Genomic DNA, 20,177 nt, shown 5'->3' with positions numbered 1-20,177 from the left:
CTACCCCCCACCCCCCCACCCTCCCCGCCAGGTGGGGCGGTCGCGCGCTCGCAGGAGAGAAACTTCTGACTCAGAGCGGTTCGATCCAGGCAGGGCTTCATTTTCTTCCTTCCTAACCGCCGGTTTGGCTCCAGACACCAGCCTGCTCTGCGTTAGGAAGCTGTGTCCCAGGGTCTCTCTTCCCTTTGCGTCTTCAGAGCTCTCAGGAGTAGCTCCAGGCCGGACCGCTGAGGGAGGGGAGGGGTCAGTGTCAGGGTCGCCAGGGCGCTTTGTCGGTAGACCTGCGCTCCGGTCCACCGGGAGAGGGGCCCCGAGGCCCTGCCGACTGCGGCCTCGCCACCCCCCCCCGCCCCCGCGCGCCTCTGCCCGGGGCTCAAGTTGCCCACCGAAGCCTGCAGACCTCCTGCCTCTCAGGGTACCCGGCGCCGCGCGTTTCTGCTGGGGATCCAGAGCCTCTCCGCCCGCCCGGAGTCTAGGGCTTAGCGGTCTGACTGGTTTTCACCAAATCCTTAGTCCAGGATCGCCAGATTTCGGGCTCTGCCGTGTGAGGACGCGGAGGTTTATGCAGAGAAAAGAGGTAGAAGGGAGTCTTTCCCTCCACGCACACGGGAGGAGCTGCCCACCCACCCCAGCCAAGCTCGCCCCACTGGGCCCCTAAGAGCTGGGCGGTGGAGATGCTGAGCGCCGGCCGGCCGAGGTGTGCAGTGCTGGGGATTCTTGGAGGGACGCGGGCGTCGTTGGGGACATTAATCCCTCCCTCCCGGCCGGGCCGGCGCGCTTTGTGGCCAGGGAGGCTGGGCCGAGGCTTTGTCCGTACCGGGAAGGGGGCGAGGACTGCGAGGGGACGCTCTCGGGGTCGTAAATACCAGCGGCTCCTAGGAACCCTCGACCTTTTGTGTCCGGCGCTGTGGTCTGATCTTCCCGACCTCTGCGGGGATCTCGGGAATTAGAGAGCGGGGGAAGGGACGGGAAAGCTGGGGTGAGAACGCGGGCCGGTGCGGGTCGGCCTCCGCGAGTGGGGGAGGGGTCTGGCGACGAGGGACCGCGGTTGCCTCTCCGAGCCCGCGCTCGGACTCCGGCCACGGGGGTCCGGACCGGCCACGCTAGGCTAGCCTCTCCCCCCCCCCCCAGGCCTCTCCGGCCCGCCGGAAAAGCGGCGAAGAAAAAAGAAAAGCCCGCCCTGGAGCCAGTTCTGGCCGGGGGGCCAAAGTGGTCTTCACTACCAGCCTGAGAAACTCCTGGCCGCGAGAGCGCACGAGGGACACACCTGGCCTCGGGTAGCAAACAGGCCAGAGACGCGGGCCTAGGGGAACAGAGTGGACCTGCCGAGCAGAGTTCTGAAGTCATGAAAATGCAGCCCGGGATCTGAAGATGCGAGGGGGCACGTTTTACTTTCTCCTGGGGCAGATCCCTTTCGGCCTGTACCGGGCTAAGGCGAACTGGCTCTGCCACCCCAACTCCAGACGATGTGGGTTATGAAACGCTGCTGAAAATTAGTTCAACGAAGGTTTCTCCTCCCTTTCAACATCAGTATCTTAAATCTTTCCTTCTATGAAAACGGAACATCTTCGCAAAACTGCTATTTTCGGAGTGCTTTAAGATGGCAAATAAGCTCTTTACTGTCTTTTCTGTATTTGCTTATGGTGCGTGAAAACAGCACATAACTTATTTTCATTACAGTTTATATTTAAGAGTAATTATTTCTTGGTGGTTTTTTTTCTTTTGCCCATATAGGCTTTTTTTTTTTTTTTTTTTTTTTTTTTTGCTACTTGAATGGCAGATTTGCAAGTACAATTTCATCTGCACAGAGGAACAATAGCTTTCAGTGGCACAAAGGGTTTCTCCCACCCTGAATTCAGACCGCAGTGCCTCTTGCTCTGATAATAGCCTCTGAAAAGATTTTGTAATGCAGAGAATTAATACATGATTATTTCCGCCTGGCTTCTCTCTTATTAGACTTCTGTGGTTCAGTTAGCAGCTTTAAAAAATACTTCTAAAATATTTCAAGACACCCCTCCCCCTCCCATTTTTAAGTTTGATCACTTGCCCTGGCCTGAAAACTCTTTTGCTTAAAAAAATTATCAGTTTTAAAGTGATAGCAACTATATTTTAATAACCATATCTTAGTAAATTTAGAAATTTTCAATTCTGACGTTCATCAGACCAGCAACAAACTTGTTACAGCAAGTCATTAGTCATCTCTGAAACTCATTTCTGCTTTCCAAGGGAAAGACTTTACCATGATGGTAACATGGGTCCCCACAGACTGTGGGTCTCCAGAAGAGTAGGAGGGGGCACTTCCTTCCTCTTATCCCTGGGAAAGTCCTTTGCTACCCAAAGGGGGAGAAAGTGCTACCACAGGCTGGGGGCTAGGTTGCAAATCGAATTCCTTATAAAGGAGCTTGTTGACAACAGACATTTAATATTAATGAAATTGAATGTTTATGCCTATAACTTTTTTAGTGCAAGCAGATTTTAAACTGAAAGTCAGCTACTTAGGTAACAGGCTCTTTCAAACTGGTTGTTAACAGAACCTTGGGGAAACACTACATCTTGGTACCTGTCCACAAATATTCACCATAAAGTTCTGTATTGGTGTGGCTGTCTCCATTCTCATAATTTAGTCCGAATATATATTCATTTTCTCTCTCTCTCCCTCTTGCTCTCTCTTGTTCCGCTCTCACTTGCTAGCTGGAGGCCACTTACCACACAATGTTTTTAAAGAGTTCTAAGGGTGTTTGTCCAGGAAGCACCCCACCCCCTTCACCTCACAAGCACAGATCAGAATGCTTAACTCAGTCGGGGCAAAGTCTGTAGATTCTGATTTCTAAAAGCAGTTCCACAAATTGTGTCTGTGCTCCCACACTTACTTTGTATCATAGCTTTTGAAATACTGTATATTCTAAACTCAAGGAGCTGCAGGTGGCCCAGTCAGGTTGCAATTCACTCAAGCTGCATCTGACCTGATATAACTTGGATTATTCCTAAGAAACCATCCTACTCCAGTGTCTGAGAACATGGTAGTGAAGTGATGCTAAGTGTGCCTCCTGCATCCAGGATGCACAGATTTCCTGGGTACCTCTAAGGACTTACTGCTGAGGATGCTTGTCTACCCTCCTCAGCACTGCTCCAAACTTTCGAGGCGGGGGGACTTCCACTGGGCAGAAGGTATTCTGCTTTTAAAAGACATCTGACTGTAAATGTCAAAGTCATAAATATTTAAACATCATTTTCTTTCAATTTCAAGTCAAGACTGATAAGATGTCTCTAATTAGTCTGGGCTGCCTTCCCAGGGCCCCAGGAAAGTGCCTGTGGTCCACACTAAGCCAGTTCTGCCTCAGGAGCCATGTGAAGAAGAGGGACTGTGGCCCACACAAGCCACACCTGGGTCAGACCCTCACTTTTAAGCTTCTACCCGGGCCCACTTCTTTTTCTTAACACCCTTGGTAAGCAGGTGTTTTAAGTTTGTTTCTTAACTCCATAAAAAGAAAAGAATTGTAAAGTTGTATAAGTCAATCACTATACTCAGAAAGGCACTTCCAGCTCGTGTGAAAACAAAATAATTTCTATCAGTTTTCTTTCTTCTGGTCTTCAGACCTGACCTGCAGCTGGCAGTTCCTCCCTCCATTCCCAACCCTCAGGTGCTTGGCGGAGCTTTTGCAGCTCTTCTCAGGCAGGGGAACCCCAAGAAGAGAGACTTTGCATTCCACTCCTAGGGCCAGTCCAGAGCTTGCCTGAAGTTAATACCTCAATGTCAGACATAATTCCCTTCCCCTCAGACCTGCCTTCCCTCAACCACAGCGCTTCCCACGGTCCAGGCTGCCCTCCTGTCCAGACACTGGTTAATATAGCCCAGACCCTGGGTTCCAGCCTGTTTGTTTCCCACCTCACTTGCAGTCTGCTTCAAGCAGAAGCTTCCTCTCTGGTGGGTTGGGGATGCTAACGGTCTGCAGGCACTAAGCCTAGGTAGCAGGCACTCCTCCTCCTGGGGAACAGCTCTGACCCAGGCAGGGGGGGGGGGTGTGGGATAGTGGGCGGGGAGCTGGGGGGCACCTTTCTGGGAATAGTTGGGGTTGGCCCTCCCCTCTTCTTCGGGGAGCCAGGGAGGAGAGGTGAGGTGGTCTCTCTGGGCCTTTCTCACTGACCGTTTCCTTTGGCCTCAGAGTAAATCCCAGGACACACGCAAAGTGAGAGGCAGCGGGGCAGGTCTGTCCTATTTCCTGCCGGCACGTCAGTGGCCGTGACCATCGGTTTGGGGGAGAAGGGAGCAGGCCTCCAAGCTGCCTCCCCGTCCAGTCCCGGGTGAGCACCCTTCGCCAGGTACCGGTGCCCCAGAGACAGGAGCCAGGTTCTCCTGTGGACAGCATTACGTGCCCCTCGCCTGGCACCACTGTCAACCTGGCAGCGTTTGTGCCCTTACTCTGGGCCTGTGGCCGCTTGGCGCCCCGGCCAGGATTGAATCGGCTCCACCGGTCGCACGTGGGTCCGCGGGTAGGATGCAAGTATGCACTGATGAGTCTGCCATGTATGGTGGCACCACGGAGGTACCCGGAGCACGCGCCTCTTGTCTCTAGCCGGAAGGTTCAGGAAGTTCCAGTTCCCACGCGCGGTGAGCCACGTGGCCGCCCAAGGCCACCGGAGGCCTGGCCGGGACCTCGGCCCTGGGACCTCTCTCCTCGGCTTCTGGAGCTCTGGGGAGAGGCGAGAAGCGTAGCCACTGCCTTTGTTGTGGTCTGCCGAGGCGAGGCGGGAGCAGGAGGGCGGGGACGCCCTCCCACAAGGTGGCAAATCCAGCCTTTTCCCGAACGGGGGAAAGGGGCCACTCCGTGCCCCTCGAACTCGGCGGCGGCCTCGGGGAGCTCGGTTGCTGTCCCCGCACAGCTGGGACCACACTGCGCCCTGGGGAGTGTGCGGGCCGGGATCTGCGGTGCCTGGAACCCACGGCCGGGGCGTGGGGAAGCGGGGCGGCTGCTGGGCCAACTCCAGCCGCCTGGAGCGCGGGAAAGATCGCGGGAGGGCCACCGAGACCCAGCCTGGAGAGCACACTCCGCTCCCCGCCCTGGAGCACGCGGTGGCTGTAGTCCTCACCGCCAGCGCTCTAGGTTATTTATGTGGTTTTGACTCGCACCAGCCACCAGCAGCTGGGGAAAAACAAACAAACAAACAAAAACCAGTGGGGCTTGGGGACGGATCGGGCTTGGGGGCTTTGCTGTCTTGGGGGAGGGGCGGACAGCTCCCGAGTGACTTCTTTCTGGAAGCCCCTGTGTGGGCCCAGTGGGAGAGGGAGAGGGAGGGACCGAGGGAGGAGAGAAGGGCGGGAGGAGAGAAGGAAGGGCGTCCCCACCGCCCTCTCCCGGAGCAAGGCCCGGTGCGTTCCCAGCCGCGCGGTCGGGCCACTGGGGTCCGGGCGCGGTGCCCACGTCCACGCTCGGGTCCTCGCCATCCCCACCCGGCCCCAGGCTGGCACCCCACGGACCCCTCTGCTCAGCCTGCGAGCCCCCCTCCCCTCGTGTCCTCCGTCCACTCCCGCCGCCTCCTGCGCACCTCTGGGTCCGGAGCCGAGGTGAGCCGCGCATCCAGGCTGGAAATCCCTGCGTCTTTTCTCATTTAACCCGCGTTTCCATTAACTCAGTCCCGGCGCCCGCTAATCCGCGCAGCGAAGGCAAAAGGAGGCTAATTAATGACCAGCTTTTCCAGTCAAGACCGGCGATAATTGCTTTGGTGGCCTTTATGATTACAAGATAAAAATGGGCCCGGCCCGACATAAGAGGCCCTGTGTACACTCTGAGACCGGAGGAAACCAAGACTTGGGAGGCTGAAAGCCGAGCAGAAAATTACTAATAGGAGAGAGATCATGAATAGGCCGGCCAGGCATTCATGGGGAAAAATCCATTTTGTTACCACGCGAAATGAGGTGGTGGAAAAAGAGTTTGCTAATTGTGCCCCTCTTGTGGCAACCAGGTCGGAGGCAGGGGCGTGCTCTCTTTTTCAATCTCCTGAGTAATTGTGGGGGTTGCTGGCCGGCAGTCGTGGGCGATTTGCCTGGGGCCCTTCCATTTTCCTGTGGCGTGTTTAATTGTTGCTAATACACCTCCTAATGAAGCTAATGAGGGGGGCGCTGTCTGGCTATTTGCCCTGGAGTTGAGTGACGTGCACAGAACAGATTTTCTCACATGCTCCCCCAGGATGAGATTCTGGAAGGGTTTGGGGGGCCTTCACTTTCAGGGCTCTGAGTAGTGAACTAACTGTGCAAGCGTCCTGCTCTCAGGGTCCTCGTCCCCTTTGAAGGAGCCATACTCAGGTGCCAGGAATGGGGTCCGTGTTCGCAGATCCTCCTTGTAAGAGTGACCAGCACCTTCAGGAATGCCTTCCAGGCTGCCCGTGAGATGTTAGGAGGCATAATGGCTTGAAGATGAGTCAGGCCACTGCACTTTCTGCTGGGGCTGTTTGGCTGTTAACCCCTCCAACCTCACCCTCTCCTGCCCACAAAGCATGTGCTGTAAGTGCATGCTCCTGGACAAATCCTGTATCTGATTAGAAGGGATGCATGCTTTGTTTTACTTAAGGCAGCAAATTAGCTGCCAAATCTTTTACATTAAGTTTGAAAAACAGCCACCACTGGGCTAAGAAAACTCAGCATTGGCTCTCACCTCCTGTTTGATGTAATTCAGTCTGCGGGGGCTGTGTGTTGGCTTCCCCTTCCAGGGGAGGATGGTTTGCAGAAGTCAGGGTTCCTTATGTACTAACCTGTCCTCTTCCTCCTCCTCCTGCAGAAGGACAAGCTCAAGATCCTGCCCCGTCAGGAAGAGCAAGAAGACTCCACCAAGTATGCTGTGCTCACCTTCCTGTCCATTGCCTGCATGCTGGTGGTTCTCCTGGCTTCTGGCCTTGCTTACTGCCTCCGCCACAACTCCCACTACAAGCTAAAGGAGAAGCTGTCAGGGCTAGGGGGCGACCCCAATGCAGATGCCACTGCAGCCTACCAGGTAAGTAGAAACTTTTTTCACAGTGCTCTTTTGAATTAATCAAACTATTATATATATATATATATATGTGTGTGTGTGTGTGTGTGTGTGTGTGTGTGTGTATGTATGTATGTATTTTTTAAACCTGTCTCTGGTCCCTTCCTCATCTCCAGCAGTCATTCATTAATTCATAGTTTGGGCTCTTTTATGATGACAGTTTGAAACTTCTCATTAACATTCATGTAAATACCTTGCAACCACAATTTTACCGCTCTGTATTAATCTTATGCTGTTCTTGGATAGTCTCCTGTTAGCTGTGAGAGTGGGTTGCTAATTAGAAATGTGGAAAAAGTACAATACATGAATTATGCATTATCTGTTATCTTCATTTGACCACTATTAATGAAACATGCCACAGTTGCAAGATGAATCAGTTGTGTAGATATTTGAGGATGGCTCTTAAATCATCGGCTTCCTTGGGGTCTTATAGAAAGGGATCCTTTGACCTGATCTATTGCCACCGCTGCTATTATTCAGATAAAGTAAAGCCTAATACTGACAAATGGAAGGTAAACCATACATGTCTCCATGAGGCAGCTGTGCCAGCTGTGACTGGAAACAAACATGAGCCATTGACATGCCTGGGGCTGGACCAGTGGCCTGGAGAACGGAGGGAGGGAGGTGCGGATCATATAATCAGCATCCCGTTTGGAAGATCCATAGCATAGATTTCATAATTAATGACATGCTATAATGAAACTCTTACTTTACTTTTAGTAGACGTGGATGCCCAGAATATATGTAACACAAGTCAGGGATTTAGAGTTCCTTAATATAATCATTTAAATCTGAATATACATTCCCACTTAGGAATATAAAATAATTTACTTGATTGATATTTTTTTCAGCGTAATCAATATGCATTTGTAAGATTTTCTCCCATAGGATTAGATCTTTTTGTCTTTTCTAATCACATGTGATATGTAATGTCTAGTAAGTAATTCACATGTCACAATATGAAACAAGTGCTACCCTCTTGTCAGAGTTACCTCAGTGGACTGTCAGGCTCTCTGAAGAAGTACCCCAACTGACCAGCAGTGACCCCCCAGCTGGTCTGAGCTGGCTGGCCCTTGCTCTGTATCTGCTTTGCTTCTGCCCCATGTGACAAGTTGGGATGAATTTATAAAGTCTCTATGTTTAAAAGAGACCAGATGACAGCTTTTCCTCCCATTTCAAAATTCTTATCAACATCACTGAATGGAGAAAACCTCTGGTTTTCTGGAGGGGTCACAAGCCTGGTCAGGACGATCTTTTTCTTATAAAGAAATGGCAACTTCAAATGCACTGAAGATGGCATTTCAGGCACATAGCGCCGAGCTTTGCTTCAAAGCAAAAGAAAAACCACGTTTGAAGAAGCAGCCTGAAAAAAAATGTCAAATAAACTAGTAAGAATTTACCCAGAAATTCTATTGAACAAGACCATCCGTGTAGACGCCAGGTCCTCAGGGCCAAACCAGTGTCAGAACATAAATAAATTATCACACTAGTGTGTTCCATGTGTGAGGGACAGGGATCATATGGATATGGATTTTAGGAAGTATGGCATCCTTTGATATACTTTGAAATTCAAATATGAAATATTGATAGAGTGGAAAGGTTGGACTTGCATACAGAGCTTGCTAATTTTTACAAAAATGTGGATTGGAATGCGTACTTATGACTGAGTTTGTGATAATTAACAACAACAACAGAAAAAAACCTCTTTCCAGTGACAGGTCTAATTAATAGTATCTGTAATTAAAATCATGTCCTTGCAGCAGGAGAACTGTTTGAATTTCTTAGAGTGACCTTTTCGTGTCCCTCCTGGGGGCATGGTGGTTAAGTTGATATTGATTTTATAATGAGCTCTGGTTTGTTTAATAAGAATCTGTGATCCCGACAATAAATGAAATGTGTGCTTTTCTCCAGTCCAGATTAATAAAAAGAAAAGACAGGGGGAAACTTTTCCTTTAAAAATATGATCTAGGAAAATTTGGAAGAGAAGAGATAGTAAAAATCTTCTATTGGGCTTAGTTCTGAAGTCACTACCAAATGCCCCTTGGCAGCTACCTCGGTAAGATGGGGTCTGTTCCCACCAGCAGCAGGCTCCTTGGAAACACCCTGTGCTGGGAAGTCCTATTGCTTGTTTTCAGTAGGGCAGGTCTCAGCACGTGGGAATCACGTGGTTGTCAGCTTCGGGTTTAGCTGGGTGATGTACTGAGGGTGCACAGTTGTGGTTAACTACAGAACGGCTGTGTGGATATACGAAGCATCCATCAACATGAGAAGCCATCAATGGGACTGTACTGCTCTGGGTTTTCTATAGCTGTCATTGAGATAACCTCCATGTTTAAAAACCTTAAAAGTTGTTTAAAAATCTGCAAACGCAAAGCTGAGATGACTCAGCCAGTAAGAGCAGCTTGCTGCCAAGCCTGATGACCTAAGTTCAGCCTCCAGAACCCACGTGGTAGAAAGAGGGAACCCATTCCCACAAGTTGTCCCCTGACCTACACAGACCCCCCACACACACAAATGCACACACACACACACCAGCATGCCCCCCAAATAAATGAATAAATATGACAAAAACTCCAAACGTAATAATAAATTTCCGGAGTTGCATTCATGTATCTACTTTTAAATCTTGAACTTCTAGGGATGTACATCAGTGGTAGAACACTTGTTCAGCATGTGGCTTGGTCCTAGGGTTATTTCCCAGTACCAAATACACACACACACACACACACACACATTTGTGTGTCTCTAGTACATATATATTCCATATTTGTTGATTCTGTAATAAAGTGTGGCTGTGAATAGACCTTGTCATAATTCTCTTCAGAGAACTGAACAATTTACTACTGTGCTTTGTTTCATGGAGACATGATAGAAACAATTCATTATTTTAAGTTTATGAAAGAGCACGGTTGCTGTGTATATGGGTTAAAAGTCACCCAGGAATGATGGAATGGTAGGCAACAATGTGTTAAGTCTGATCACAGCTGGAATGTGAAGCTACCTTGGGAGTGAAAGAGCTGAGTGCTCTTAGAGCGGAGGTGCTCTGATAATGGAGGAAGAGGGCACATACAGAAGAGGTGCTGGGGCAGCGTGAGCAGCCTCTGGTTGTACCAGTCCTTCCTCCCCAAGGCCCCAAAAGAGAATCCTCCTGTCCTCAGTTAGATAGCATCAGAGTTGTGATGGTGGGAAGATCTTTATGGCAGGAACTGAGAAGCCCCTCCTGTGCTTGACCTTTGATGCAGCAACTTCCGAAGCACAGGTGGGCAGGCTCCCCCCACCCTGGACCTGTGCACATAACCGTGGAGACCAAGGGCTATGGCCCATCCCAATGTCCAGAGACATGGGTAGCTGCACTTGAAATGACTTCAAAGAAGCTTGGAGTGTGAATTATTAGACTATACCGCAAACATGTCTAAACACTTTCGCCTCTTCCTGTGGATGGATTGTTTCACACCCAGTCAGTCAGAGATGAGAGAGAGAGAGAGAGAGAGAGAGAGAGAGAGAGAGAGAGAGAGAGAGAGAGAGATTGAGAGAGATTGAGTCAAATCTTTGGCAAATTCTTATTTTTGACCCTGTTCAAAAATATTAATCCCATCAGATAATCCAGCAAAGTTTAATTTGCTTACTCTTTTATATTTGGGGTCTGTTGGCTTTCAGGATGGCTGAAATACGTGTGCAGAGGTCGTGCTTACTGTGTACTCAACAGAACTTTCCTCATTGTTTCTATAAATGTTTTTGTTTTAAATGTATAAAACGTGCTTGGATTAAATCTGTCCTTCATTATCCCAAAAGCAAGCTTTGTTTACTGCTTTTTTTGAAACACAATCCATGCGTGTCTGTGTGTGTGTCTGCTGTCTTTCTGTGTGTGTATCTATGTGTGTGTGTGTGTGTGTTTGTGTGTCTGCTGTCTTTCTGTGTATGTATCTATATATGTGTGTGTGTGTCTGCTGTCTTTCTGTGTGTGTAGCTGTGTGTATCTGGGTGTGTGTGTGTCTGTGTCTGTGTCTGTGTCTGTGTCTGTGTATGTGTGTATGTGTCCTGTCTAAGTCTGTGTGTCTATGTATGTCTATAAATATATGTATATGGTGATATGTCTGTATGTGTATCTGTGTGTGTATATGAGTGTTAATATGTCTCTGTGTTTGCCTATGTGTCTCTACATGGGTGTGTATGTGTCTGTGTGTCTGTCTGCCTGTGTCTAAACATGGAGGCATGTGTACCCATTGGCTGAAAGGCACAGAATCCTGGTGCTTGGCACCAGGGTACTCCTGCATCTTACTCATGCAGATGTCCTACTTCTGTGGAAGGTGATTGGGTAAAAACTGTGCCAAAAGTAAGTTGTTAGATGATTAGAAGTCATTCTCCCTTTTCTCTCTGAGTCTCTTTGAATGTTGCATCCATTTCTTTGAGGCTTTGATCATCTCAGAGCACCAAGTTTAGTATTCTGCGGCCCAATCTCCTTCCCTGATGCAAGGGCAGAGACTCCTGCAGAATGCTCAGCAACTTCTCTTTTGATGGTTTATTTCACAATACCCAGTAGGTTTCCCTGTGTACTTGGAGGCCTTTGGAACAGAACCCAGAGGAAAGCATGCATTGGGCTTCAGGACTGCCTGCAAACAGAGTCAATACGTGCGCATCTCATTGGGCTGCTACACCTCCCATTAGCCAGCGATTATTATTAATGTAATGACAGAGCATGTGACTGCTGCTTTTGGGGGTGTTCCATGCACTCGGGTTGATGGGCCTGCTCACGTCTGCTGAGGGAAGTTGAGTTCCGTAGGGGAGGACAGGTCACACGTTGGCTCGTTCTCCTGTGAATTAACAGACCCTTCTGTGTCTAGGTGAGTTTAATCTTCCATAATTGGTGTAATCAGTCGTCATGCAAATGGGGAAAGGATTGGATGGCTCCCAATTAAGTCAGAAACAGTGAATTTCCCCCAGATGCACTTGACCTCACCATAGGTTTCAGGGAACCCTTTTCCATTTGACCCAGCTGTGTATCTTGGGATCGATGTCCTACTTCATGAGTAAATTTTTAGGTTGAAATATTTTTGTGCAAATACCCTAGACATAAAATCTCTCTTGCTTCAAAATTTGACAGATGCCCTAATGTGATATTAAGGACATTTATGTTTACTGAATGGTCAAACCTGAGAATTGGAATTTTTAAATTTTATCTTTGCAAAAGTTACTGACAATCTGTAGGTAGAATTCTCACTGTCCTTCCCAATGCTGGTGTGTTCTGCAACTCCGGGGCGGGGGGGGGGGGCTCGTCCTGCTCTTTCAGGGTCCATGATCTAAGATATTCCTGGGCCTTGCTATAAATTAGGCAGATGCCAAATGACTGAGTAACTGGTGCCAAATCCCATGTGTCTTGAGGTTGAAATGTGACCATCCAAGGAAGCATGCCAAAGGAAAGTTGCATATCCATCCCCTGCATCTGAGGCGTGTGCTTGTCCCCTGTGGGCTCAGTGCCAGTGATCAGAATGCTTCTGCAAGCTCAGATCTGAGCACTTTTCCAGAAGGAATTTATTTAGAGTTCATTTTTCTCATCAGCCCTAAACTTCCAAGTCTGTAGTTTCCCAATCAGTGACTGCATGTCTGTGCTGCAGAGATACCCGCATGAAAAATGCTTCCTCAGACACAGCTCCTAAGACAAGATAGATCCTCAGAGAGCTCTGAAGTCTAGAGGATGACCAGAGAAGTAAGCAAGGAAAATAGAGCATGCTCCCATCCCCTGCCCTTGGTCAGACTTGAGTAAAGCTAGCAAGCCATGCAGTCAGACCAGGAAGTGAGGGCTTGGAGTGCCTGGTTCCTGAGCACCCCAGGGCCTCTGATGACAGTTTCTTTTTGTTATTACGGTACTAAATTTGATTTAATTTTGGTGACTTACTAGCAGACCTGGATATTTCTTGAATAATGGCTCCTAAGGACGTCCTCATTCTGTGCAGGGCAGAGAAAAGCAGGGTGATAACTGCACCCTGCTGCATAGAGGTGGCTTTTCTAGGCTCCCTTTTGCTGCTCAGCTGTCCACCACCTCACTCAGGGAGGCCCTACAGGTTTCTTCCCACAGCCCCCCACTACCACCCCCGCAGCCAGCTCTGCAAGGGATACCCCTGCTGCATTCTGCTCTTCACAGCTGCCTGGGGCGGAAGGCTCATGGCCGCCCTGTTTCAAAGGCAGGCAAAGTAAATGTCAGAAGAGCTGTGACTTGCCCAAGTTCCCAGTGAGCTGGGGGCAGGGATGCTCACTCATGGGCAACATTAGGACAGGCACTTGCAGGCTAGGCACTCCGACCATGGTACCCACATATGGTAGAATGTCCTGCAGGAGATAGGAAGCAAGGACATCCCTCTCCTCTTGACTTAATGACTTTTTGGAGATGAGAAGCTTACCATAAATCCATGTTAGACAAGTAGCAAGTGTCTGAGTTTGCAATGTCCTGAAGCCTAGGGCCTTCAGATGGTGCTCCAAGTACTGGGGCCTCTGGAAGGCCTTTGGGGTCTGAAGGATCTATAGAGACAGATCCTTCAGCACCAGGCAAGGTCATGCCAAGGTGAGGGTGCCTGGGTAGGAAACATAAGGGAGGCGTGTCCCACTGCTGTTGGCAGCTGTCAGTTCTCACGGGAGAAGCTAAGTGGCTCTGGAGGAGTGACAGGAAGTCAAGAGGCAGATTAAACAGGGGTTTAAAAAGGAATAGCAGGAGGGTGGGCAGAGGGAGGCTGAGGCAGGCGGGGAGTGCGTGGGTGTGCATCTCATCAGGAAGCAGACAGACACGCAGCACAGTTGGGCCTTCAATAAGGGCAGAGGAGCCTCCTAAGCCAGGTCAAGAGGCTCCTCAGCCCATCTTCAGACAGGCTGGCATGCCCCAGGGCAAAGCTCCTTGGGTGTAGGGATGGACTGGGCTTCTCCGGGTGATCACAGTTGTTCCAGGGGCACAGGAACTGCAGAACAGAACCTGGCAATGCTCAGAGCAGCTGTGCTGGGCTCTTTGGGAAGCAAGAGTTTTTCTCAGCCTGGCACTGAGAAGGCAGGAGGGAATGTGCTCCATTGAGTGGTTCTGTCTGTGGGTAGCATGGCTTTCAACAGATCAACACTGGCAGGGAGGGGGATGTGCAGCGCAAAGCCTGGGGATGCAGAAGAGAACCTCCTGACCATACAGAGAACTTCGAGGAAAGCAGCTGCATAATCAGACCAGGGAAGACTGGAGGTAAAAGTAGCTCGCAAATGTCAGCCCACAACCAAGTGAAGACAGGAATGAGGAGAGCCCTGGGACAGTGGCGGCGGCGGCAGCAGAACACCAGCCAGGGCAGCCTGGAGAACTCCCTCTCCTGCAGGAGCAGCTGGGAGCTCCTGCCAGACTCACGATGCCTCGGCTCTGGGCTCTCCTCTCTCTAGCCTTGGATGGTAGCTACACTGCATGTTGGATTCTATCCCAGGCCACTGTACTCGTGGGGGGGGTGCCCCTGAGAAGTGGGCACCTCAGGAACCCCAGACAGCCTCAAGACCTTTGGATTGCCAAACTTGGAATGAGGTCAGCAAGTGCTTCCAGAAAGCTTGTTTTCTAACAGCAGAATGTTCTGAAGCAGTAGGGACTTGTTGAACTTGCTTTCCCATGAGAGCGGGACCAGCCCATTCATGAAGCAGTCCAATGCTCTGTACCTGGTTAGAGTCAACTTACATTATAATGATGCTTGGGAGCTCAAGGTGGCCAGGAAGATGTGTGAGGACTTGGAGCAGAGGTTGGGGTCGTCCCAGGAGATGAAAAGGCTGCTGGGAAGGTGCCATCCTGTGGCTTAGGCTGTTGTTGAAGAGAGGAGGCTGGTTGAAAGGCAGAGATGGATCCCAGGGAACAAAGGACACAGTGAGACGTAGCAGAACCATGCAGCTCTCTCTGCCCCCAGGTGGGTCTGGGAATGACCTGCCTGTCCACCATGAGAGTCTGCAGCAGTATGTGTCTTCTCACCCAGTTAATCCCATCTTCCACTTGGATGCTCCAAGTGTTCCGTTTCCATCAGGGTTTCTCCCTTGGGAGAATTACTGGTCATCAAGAATGAAGCACAGGGGTCTGGAGAGATGGCTTAGTGGTTAAGAGCACTGCCTGCTCTTGCAGAGGACCCGGGTTCAATTCCCAGCACTCACATGGCAACTAACAACCATCTGTAACTCCAGTTCCAGGGGATCCGATGCCCTCTTCTGGCTTCCACGGGCATTGCATGCATGGATGCACTTACATAAATGCACTTACATACATGCGTGCAAAACACTCATACACATAAAATAAAAATAAATTAATCAAAAAAATTAAAAAGAGTGAAGCACAGTGGGTTGTTTATCAAAGCACAAGGACATAAAAGGCCCCACTACAGAGAGAGGTGTAAACCAGAATTCTCAAGATTTGGGGGCAGGAGACAGTCTCACGTAGCCCAGACTGCTTAGATTCTGCCATATAGCTGAAGATGATCTTGAATTCTGATCCTCCTGGTTCCACATCCTGGTGCTGGGATTACAGGTGTGCACCACCACATCCAGTTATGGTGCTAGGGATCAGATCCAGGCCTTTGTGAACGTTGGGCAAGCACTTTACTAACTAAGCTACATCCTCAGCCCACAAGATTTGTTTTAGCATATAAAATAATGCATCCATCAAAATTAAGTGTCTGAGTGTGTGGTTGTGCATGTGTACACATACAGTTATTTAATATGATTGCATTAGTAAGCGGGGAGTGTCTTACAATATAGGATTCTGTGGTCTTTGAGGAACATAATGCAAAATGCAGGTCTAAATTTGAGTTGACTTTGTGACATCTAATGGCAGAGCAGTTAAAAGAGTTTTGCTGACACATGTGCAGGGTACCATTGGCACAAACCTGTGAGGTGACTGGAATCCACTGAGGAAAGCCAGGAGTCTGGTTTGCTTTATGGTTAAATACCTCATTTTCCATCTTTGGGGGGCCAGAGACAGTGAAGCAAAAACATAAACTTACATGAAGAAGCAGCCATAGAATACTTTTGTATAGACCCCTAGAATACACTTAAGCTAGAAATCAGATTGTCTTGGGGGCTGGTGGTAGAGCCCAGTGAGAGTCTTTGGCCAGCATGTCCAAAGCCCTGCTTTCTAGCCCCAGCACCAGAACAGAAAAGGTTTCACGTAAGAGGAAATAAAATACAGATTTGCAAGTAAATGAAAATGCCTAATTCATTCAGAAATTACTCTTACTTTGCAGATTTCCAGGTTATCACCCTTTGTGGCTTTCTCCTCCTCCACCAGATTCAACAGCAAATTGAAATGGGGAGTTCAGTGAGCCCCCAAGTCCCTGTGCCTGCCTCTGACCCTGTGCTCAGGTTTCCCCTCAGGGCCCTGCCTCCTGGTCCCAGTGCCACATCCTAACGGCTCTTGCCAGCAGAGCCCCAGGCCAGTCTCTTACATTCATCTCCCACAGCCTGTCATTCTGGATTTATGGGACTCCTGCCCTCTCACAGGTTTCCCTCCCAGGAAGAGCAGACTGTCCCTCAGGTGCAGACAGACCCGGTACAGTATCGTAGCTGTGAAACCCCAGGCACTCAGGCCTCAGCAGTCCCATGCTCACTAAGATCAGCCTTGGTGGGGAGAAGAGAGGAGGGAGAGGGGGGGTGATGGGGCAGGATGACGTGAGAGTTCTGGAAACCTCTGAGCAGCTGCTTCTGTACAACCCCCCCCCCCATGGCCCTGCCCTTTGGCTTAATTAAGCAGCAACAGAATGGAAGCCTGAATACCTTTTGTGTCCTGGGCCCCTTTCCTCCCAGCCCCAAACCACTCCAGTGCTCTTCTGCTCTGAGCCTTTGTTCTGACCCCCGCCCTAGGGAGGCCAGGCCCCTCCTCAGTGCCCACCATCCCCATCTGTCAGCCTTGCATGCTTGGACCCCACCCTGGCCCAGGGGACCAGCCCCAACTGAACACCAGGCTGAGTCCTGCAGCCGTTCCTTCCGTCATACCCTTTGCATACATATCGTTAGGTTACTTCTCTTCCTATCTGAGCTGCCCTCCCTCCAGCACTGATTGAGACTAGCCTTGGTTTCCCAGAGGGTCACATCTGCACAGTCTACAGTACCTGGCAGGGGTCCTGTAGGTGATCAATTAAAACCAATCGATACATTGAACTAATATATTGATGCGTGAGGAGCTGCCAGGGTGGGTGGGGGTCATTTCCAACTCTTGAAAACCGTTGTGCATGATTCCTGACTTCTGAAAGAGTACATGGGGCATATCCTACAGATGTTACATGCTGTAGATGTTGCTGGTGATGATGATGGTGATGACAAATGATTATACATCACCTTTTACTAAAAAGAACGCTAGGAAGGAAAGGTTCTAGAGAGCATCTGCTCCCTGCCTCACTCCACATCAGTCCCAGGCTGCTCCGGAAGGCAAATGATTGAGTTCTTACTGCCTTGGCTCTTTCAAATTGTCTGAATGTGAAATTGAGCCATGCGTGCTCGCCGGGGTTGCCAACGCTGGCTTGGCTTGCTGAGGTCCTGAAGACTCCGTGAACTTGGAATTCTCCTCTGGCTTTTTTGCAAGGAGTCAGCTATTGGACCTGGGGGTTTGTGCTTTCTTGTCCTGTGAACTTTCTGTGGTTGGGAAGGTTCTCGGTGGTGCTCAGCTTCCTGTAACACTGGGAAAAGTCCCGGGTATGACACATTAAATATGTCTTTTCTGAATCTGAAATTTTCACTTTTAGATAAAGCATTGAAACATCTTGCAGAACCCATCTTAAGCATGGATTATGTAAGGATGAGCATGCTTCTTGTTTCTGTCCTGTGTTTTTATTTCTGCAACTCTTCCCTGATTCCTGTCTGTGGCTCATCAGGAGCAGTGCAGATTAAGAAGCCCTGAAGGAGAGACATTATTTCAGCAAAAGCAATAATGGTAGTTGAGCTCTTGGGCACGTCAGTAACTTCTGGCTGTGGCTGATCATGCAGAAAGGTTTTCTTTCAAGTCCCCCCTCTGGGCAATGTGCTACCTGCAAGTCAGAAGAGACGTGTGCATCTTTGAAGTGGGGCAGAAGATCACGTTTCTAGCTCTCTTCCAGGGCCATCGAGAACGAACAATCCCTCACTTATCAGATAGGAAGCTGGGGCTTGCTGGTGGCAGGATTTGATTCCCAATCTCCAGGTGGTACCTCATTCAAGGACTCACACTGTTGCCTGGTGTGGGGTGCCCAGGGCCCCTAAAAATACTGATATGCTTCCCTGGGTGCCGCAAACTAGTATCTTTTGAAGCCCCCATTGTGCCCCCGATACAGGACATGGACAAGAATGACCCTGTTGTAGGTTTGGGGGTCCTAGGATGGACTGAAACACCATCCTAGAAGTGGATCCACCATGCCTGACTTCGATGTGTGCTCAGAGGAGCATGGGGGCTGCTGAGGTGCTGGCAATGGGGACACCTCTCACCAGTGTTGGCTGTTGCCAAGACAGTTCCAGATTGCAGCAGTGAAAGTGATCTTTCTCTTATGCTAGTTAGAATGTGTCTGCTTTAAGTTTTATTTTGAGAAAATGTCTTGCAAAATGGGAAACATGACTCAGTACTGCTGGATAAACATTGCTATCCCAGTGCTGTTTTGGTTAGCTCACTAACGTGAAGCACATAACCTCAGATGACGCAGCTCTGTGTGCTTTCTCCCGGAGAGTTTGTGTCTTCAGCACAGGGATTCCCAGGAGGTAGGCAGCAGACATCAATCCCGAGCCTGGCAGCAAAGGCCAGCGTGAGTGACCATCCTGCTGGTCTCTGAGCACAGCTCTGGAATAGCTCTGAGGAATGCTTTCTCCCTGTGGTGTGTGGACGTCCCAACATATAGATACCCTGTGCGTATCATCTTAAAGCTTATGAAACCCTGCATCCTCGGTACTTTGACACAAGACCCACAGATGAGCTCATTGAAGGTGCTAGAATCATGCTACCAGGGACGTACTGGCTATGTGGCTAGAGCCGTTTGGAAAAAGATGGGTCAGCGTACTGAGGACTGCATGGCAGGGAACAGGTGCGGCTCTGACCCAGTCAAGAAGAGGTGTGCGGTTAGCCTGCTGTGGCCTTGACCCTGAGGGAGGAAGGCTAGGGAGATCTGTTCCATCTGCAGTGCTTTTCAGGGAGGCTGTTTGGGAATGTTCGTGTAAAATAATCAGCCTCACTCAGGACCCAGAGGGAGCGCCTTCTTAGTAACCTTTAGGTCGCGGTGACTCAGAAGCCGCTTAAGTAAAGCTACACAGTGAAAGAGGGGAGGTAATTACACAAGAAACCCTCTTTGCAGGCCCTCTCTCACCCCGGAAGACCGCCCTCCCCTACATGTGCGAGCATACTTTGTAAACATGTTGAATGTGGAACTCTGAGTTTTAAGCATGCCTTCTCTTGGTTTTTCTTATTACAAAAGTAGTGCGTGTTAAAATGAAAAAGCAAAAGCAAAACAAAGAATGAAGCAAGAACCACCTGTAACTTGTGTGAGGTCGGCACCTCCCCGCACAGTTCCTGTCCTTTGGAAGGATGGCCCAGTGGTCATGTGCCCTCAGCCCTCCCCACTGGGGCAACACCGGGCCTCGCCACTGTTCGCATCTGGCAGGTGGTGCTTAGGGATGTGTTGTGCCCACTGCCCTCACCCTTGCTCAGGAGACCAGCCGCTCCCCAGGGCCACTGGGTTCAGGGCGGCCTCCCAGGGATGCATCCAGCCTGGAGAGGACCTGGCCTTTCTCCTGCTCGGCACTTCGTAATGAACCGTTTTCCCTCAGTGCCTTTGTGAATTTCTCCCTCACTTTTGTCCCGTTACCACTAATTATGCTTCGCCAATAACCCTAAAACTCCCAGGCGGCCTTTGTGTGCACACTCAGGCAGCCACCGCTTTGTGCGGATTGTTGCTCGGAAGGTGCGGGAGCGTTCCCCAGCCTTTGTAGTCCTGGTCTTTTGCTGGAATTTGAGAGTGACAGGTCTTTTCTCTGGGAGTGATTCCCGCTCTGTAATTTTCCCCGTGAGACGCAGAGCTGAGAAATGAGGCATTTGCTTATTGTGTATATGGATGAATTTCTGCCCCCGGAATCCTATTCAACTTATTTTGCAAATTGTGTTATAAAGAAGTATAAAATACTTAGAGGACCCTGCAGAAGGCTCCCAGGGCCTGTGCTCAG

The 20,177-nt window shown here is 49.8% G+C and overlaps 1 protein-coding gene across 1 annotated transcript in view; it reads left to right on the top strand.

Moving 5' to 3' along the window:
- Window positions 1-1,371: 1,371 nt before the first annotated feature.
- The window catches only part of LOC103725904, a gene marked incomplete at its 3' end in the record, with an annotated part of 64,677 nt that continues 45,871 nt past the window's right edge, over window positions 1,372-20,177 (top strand). The window contains exons 1-5 of the mRNA XM_008823279.1: window positions 1,372-1,434; window positions 4,297-4,491; window positions 4,742-5,077; window positions 5,381-5,563; window positions 6,774-6,986. Coding sequence (XP_008821501.1) covers window positions 1,372-1,434; window positions 4,297-4,491; window positions 4,742-5,077; window positions 5,381-5,563; window positions 6,774-6,986 — 990 coding nt within the window. The remainder of the gene's footprint in view (window positions 1,435-4,296; window positions 4,492-4,741; window positions 5,078-5,380; window positions 5,564-6,773; window positions 6,987-20,177) is intronic.

The sequence above is a fragment of the Nannospalax galili genome, unplaced genomic scaffold (genome assembly GCF_000622305.1).
Source record: "Nannospalax galili isolate Female #2095 unplaced genomic scaffold, S.galili_v1.0 scaffold250, whole genome shotgun sequence".
Classification (NCBI taxonomy): domain Eukaryota; kingdom Metazoa; phylum Chordata; class Mammalia; order Rodentia; family Spalacidae; genus Nannospalax; species Nannospalax galili.
The sequence above is the reverse complement of the archived record's forward strand: the minus strand, read 5'-3'. Positions and strand labels throughout refer to the sequence as shown.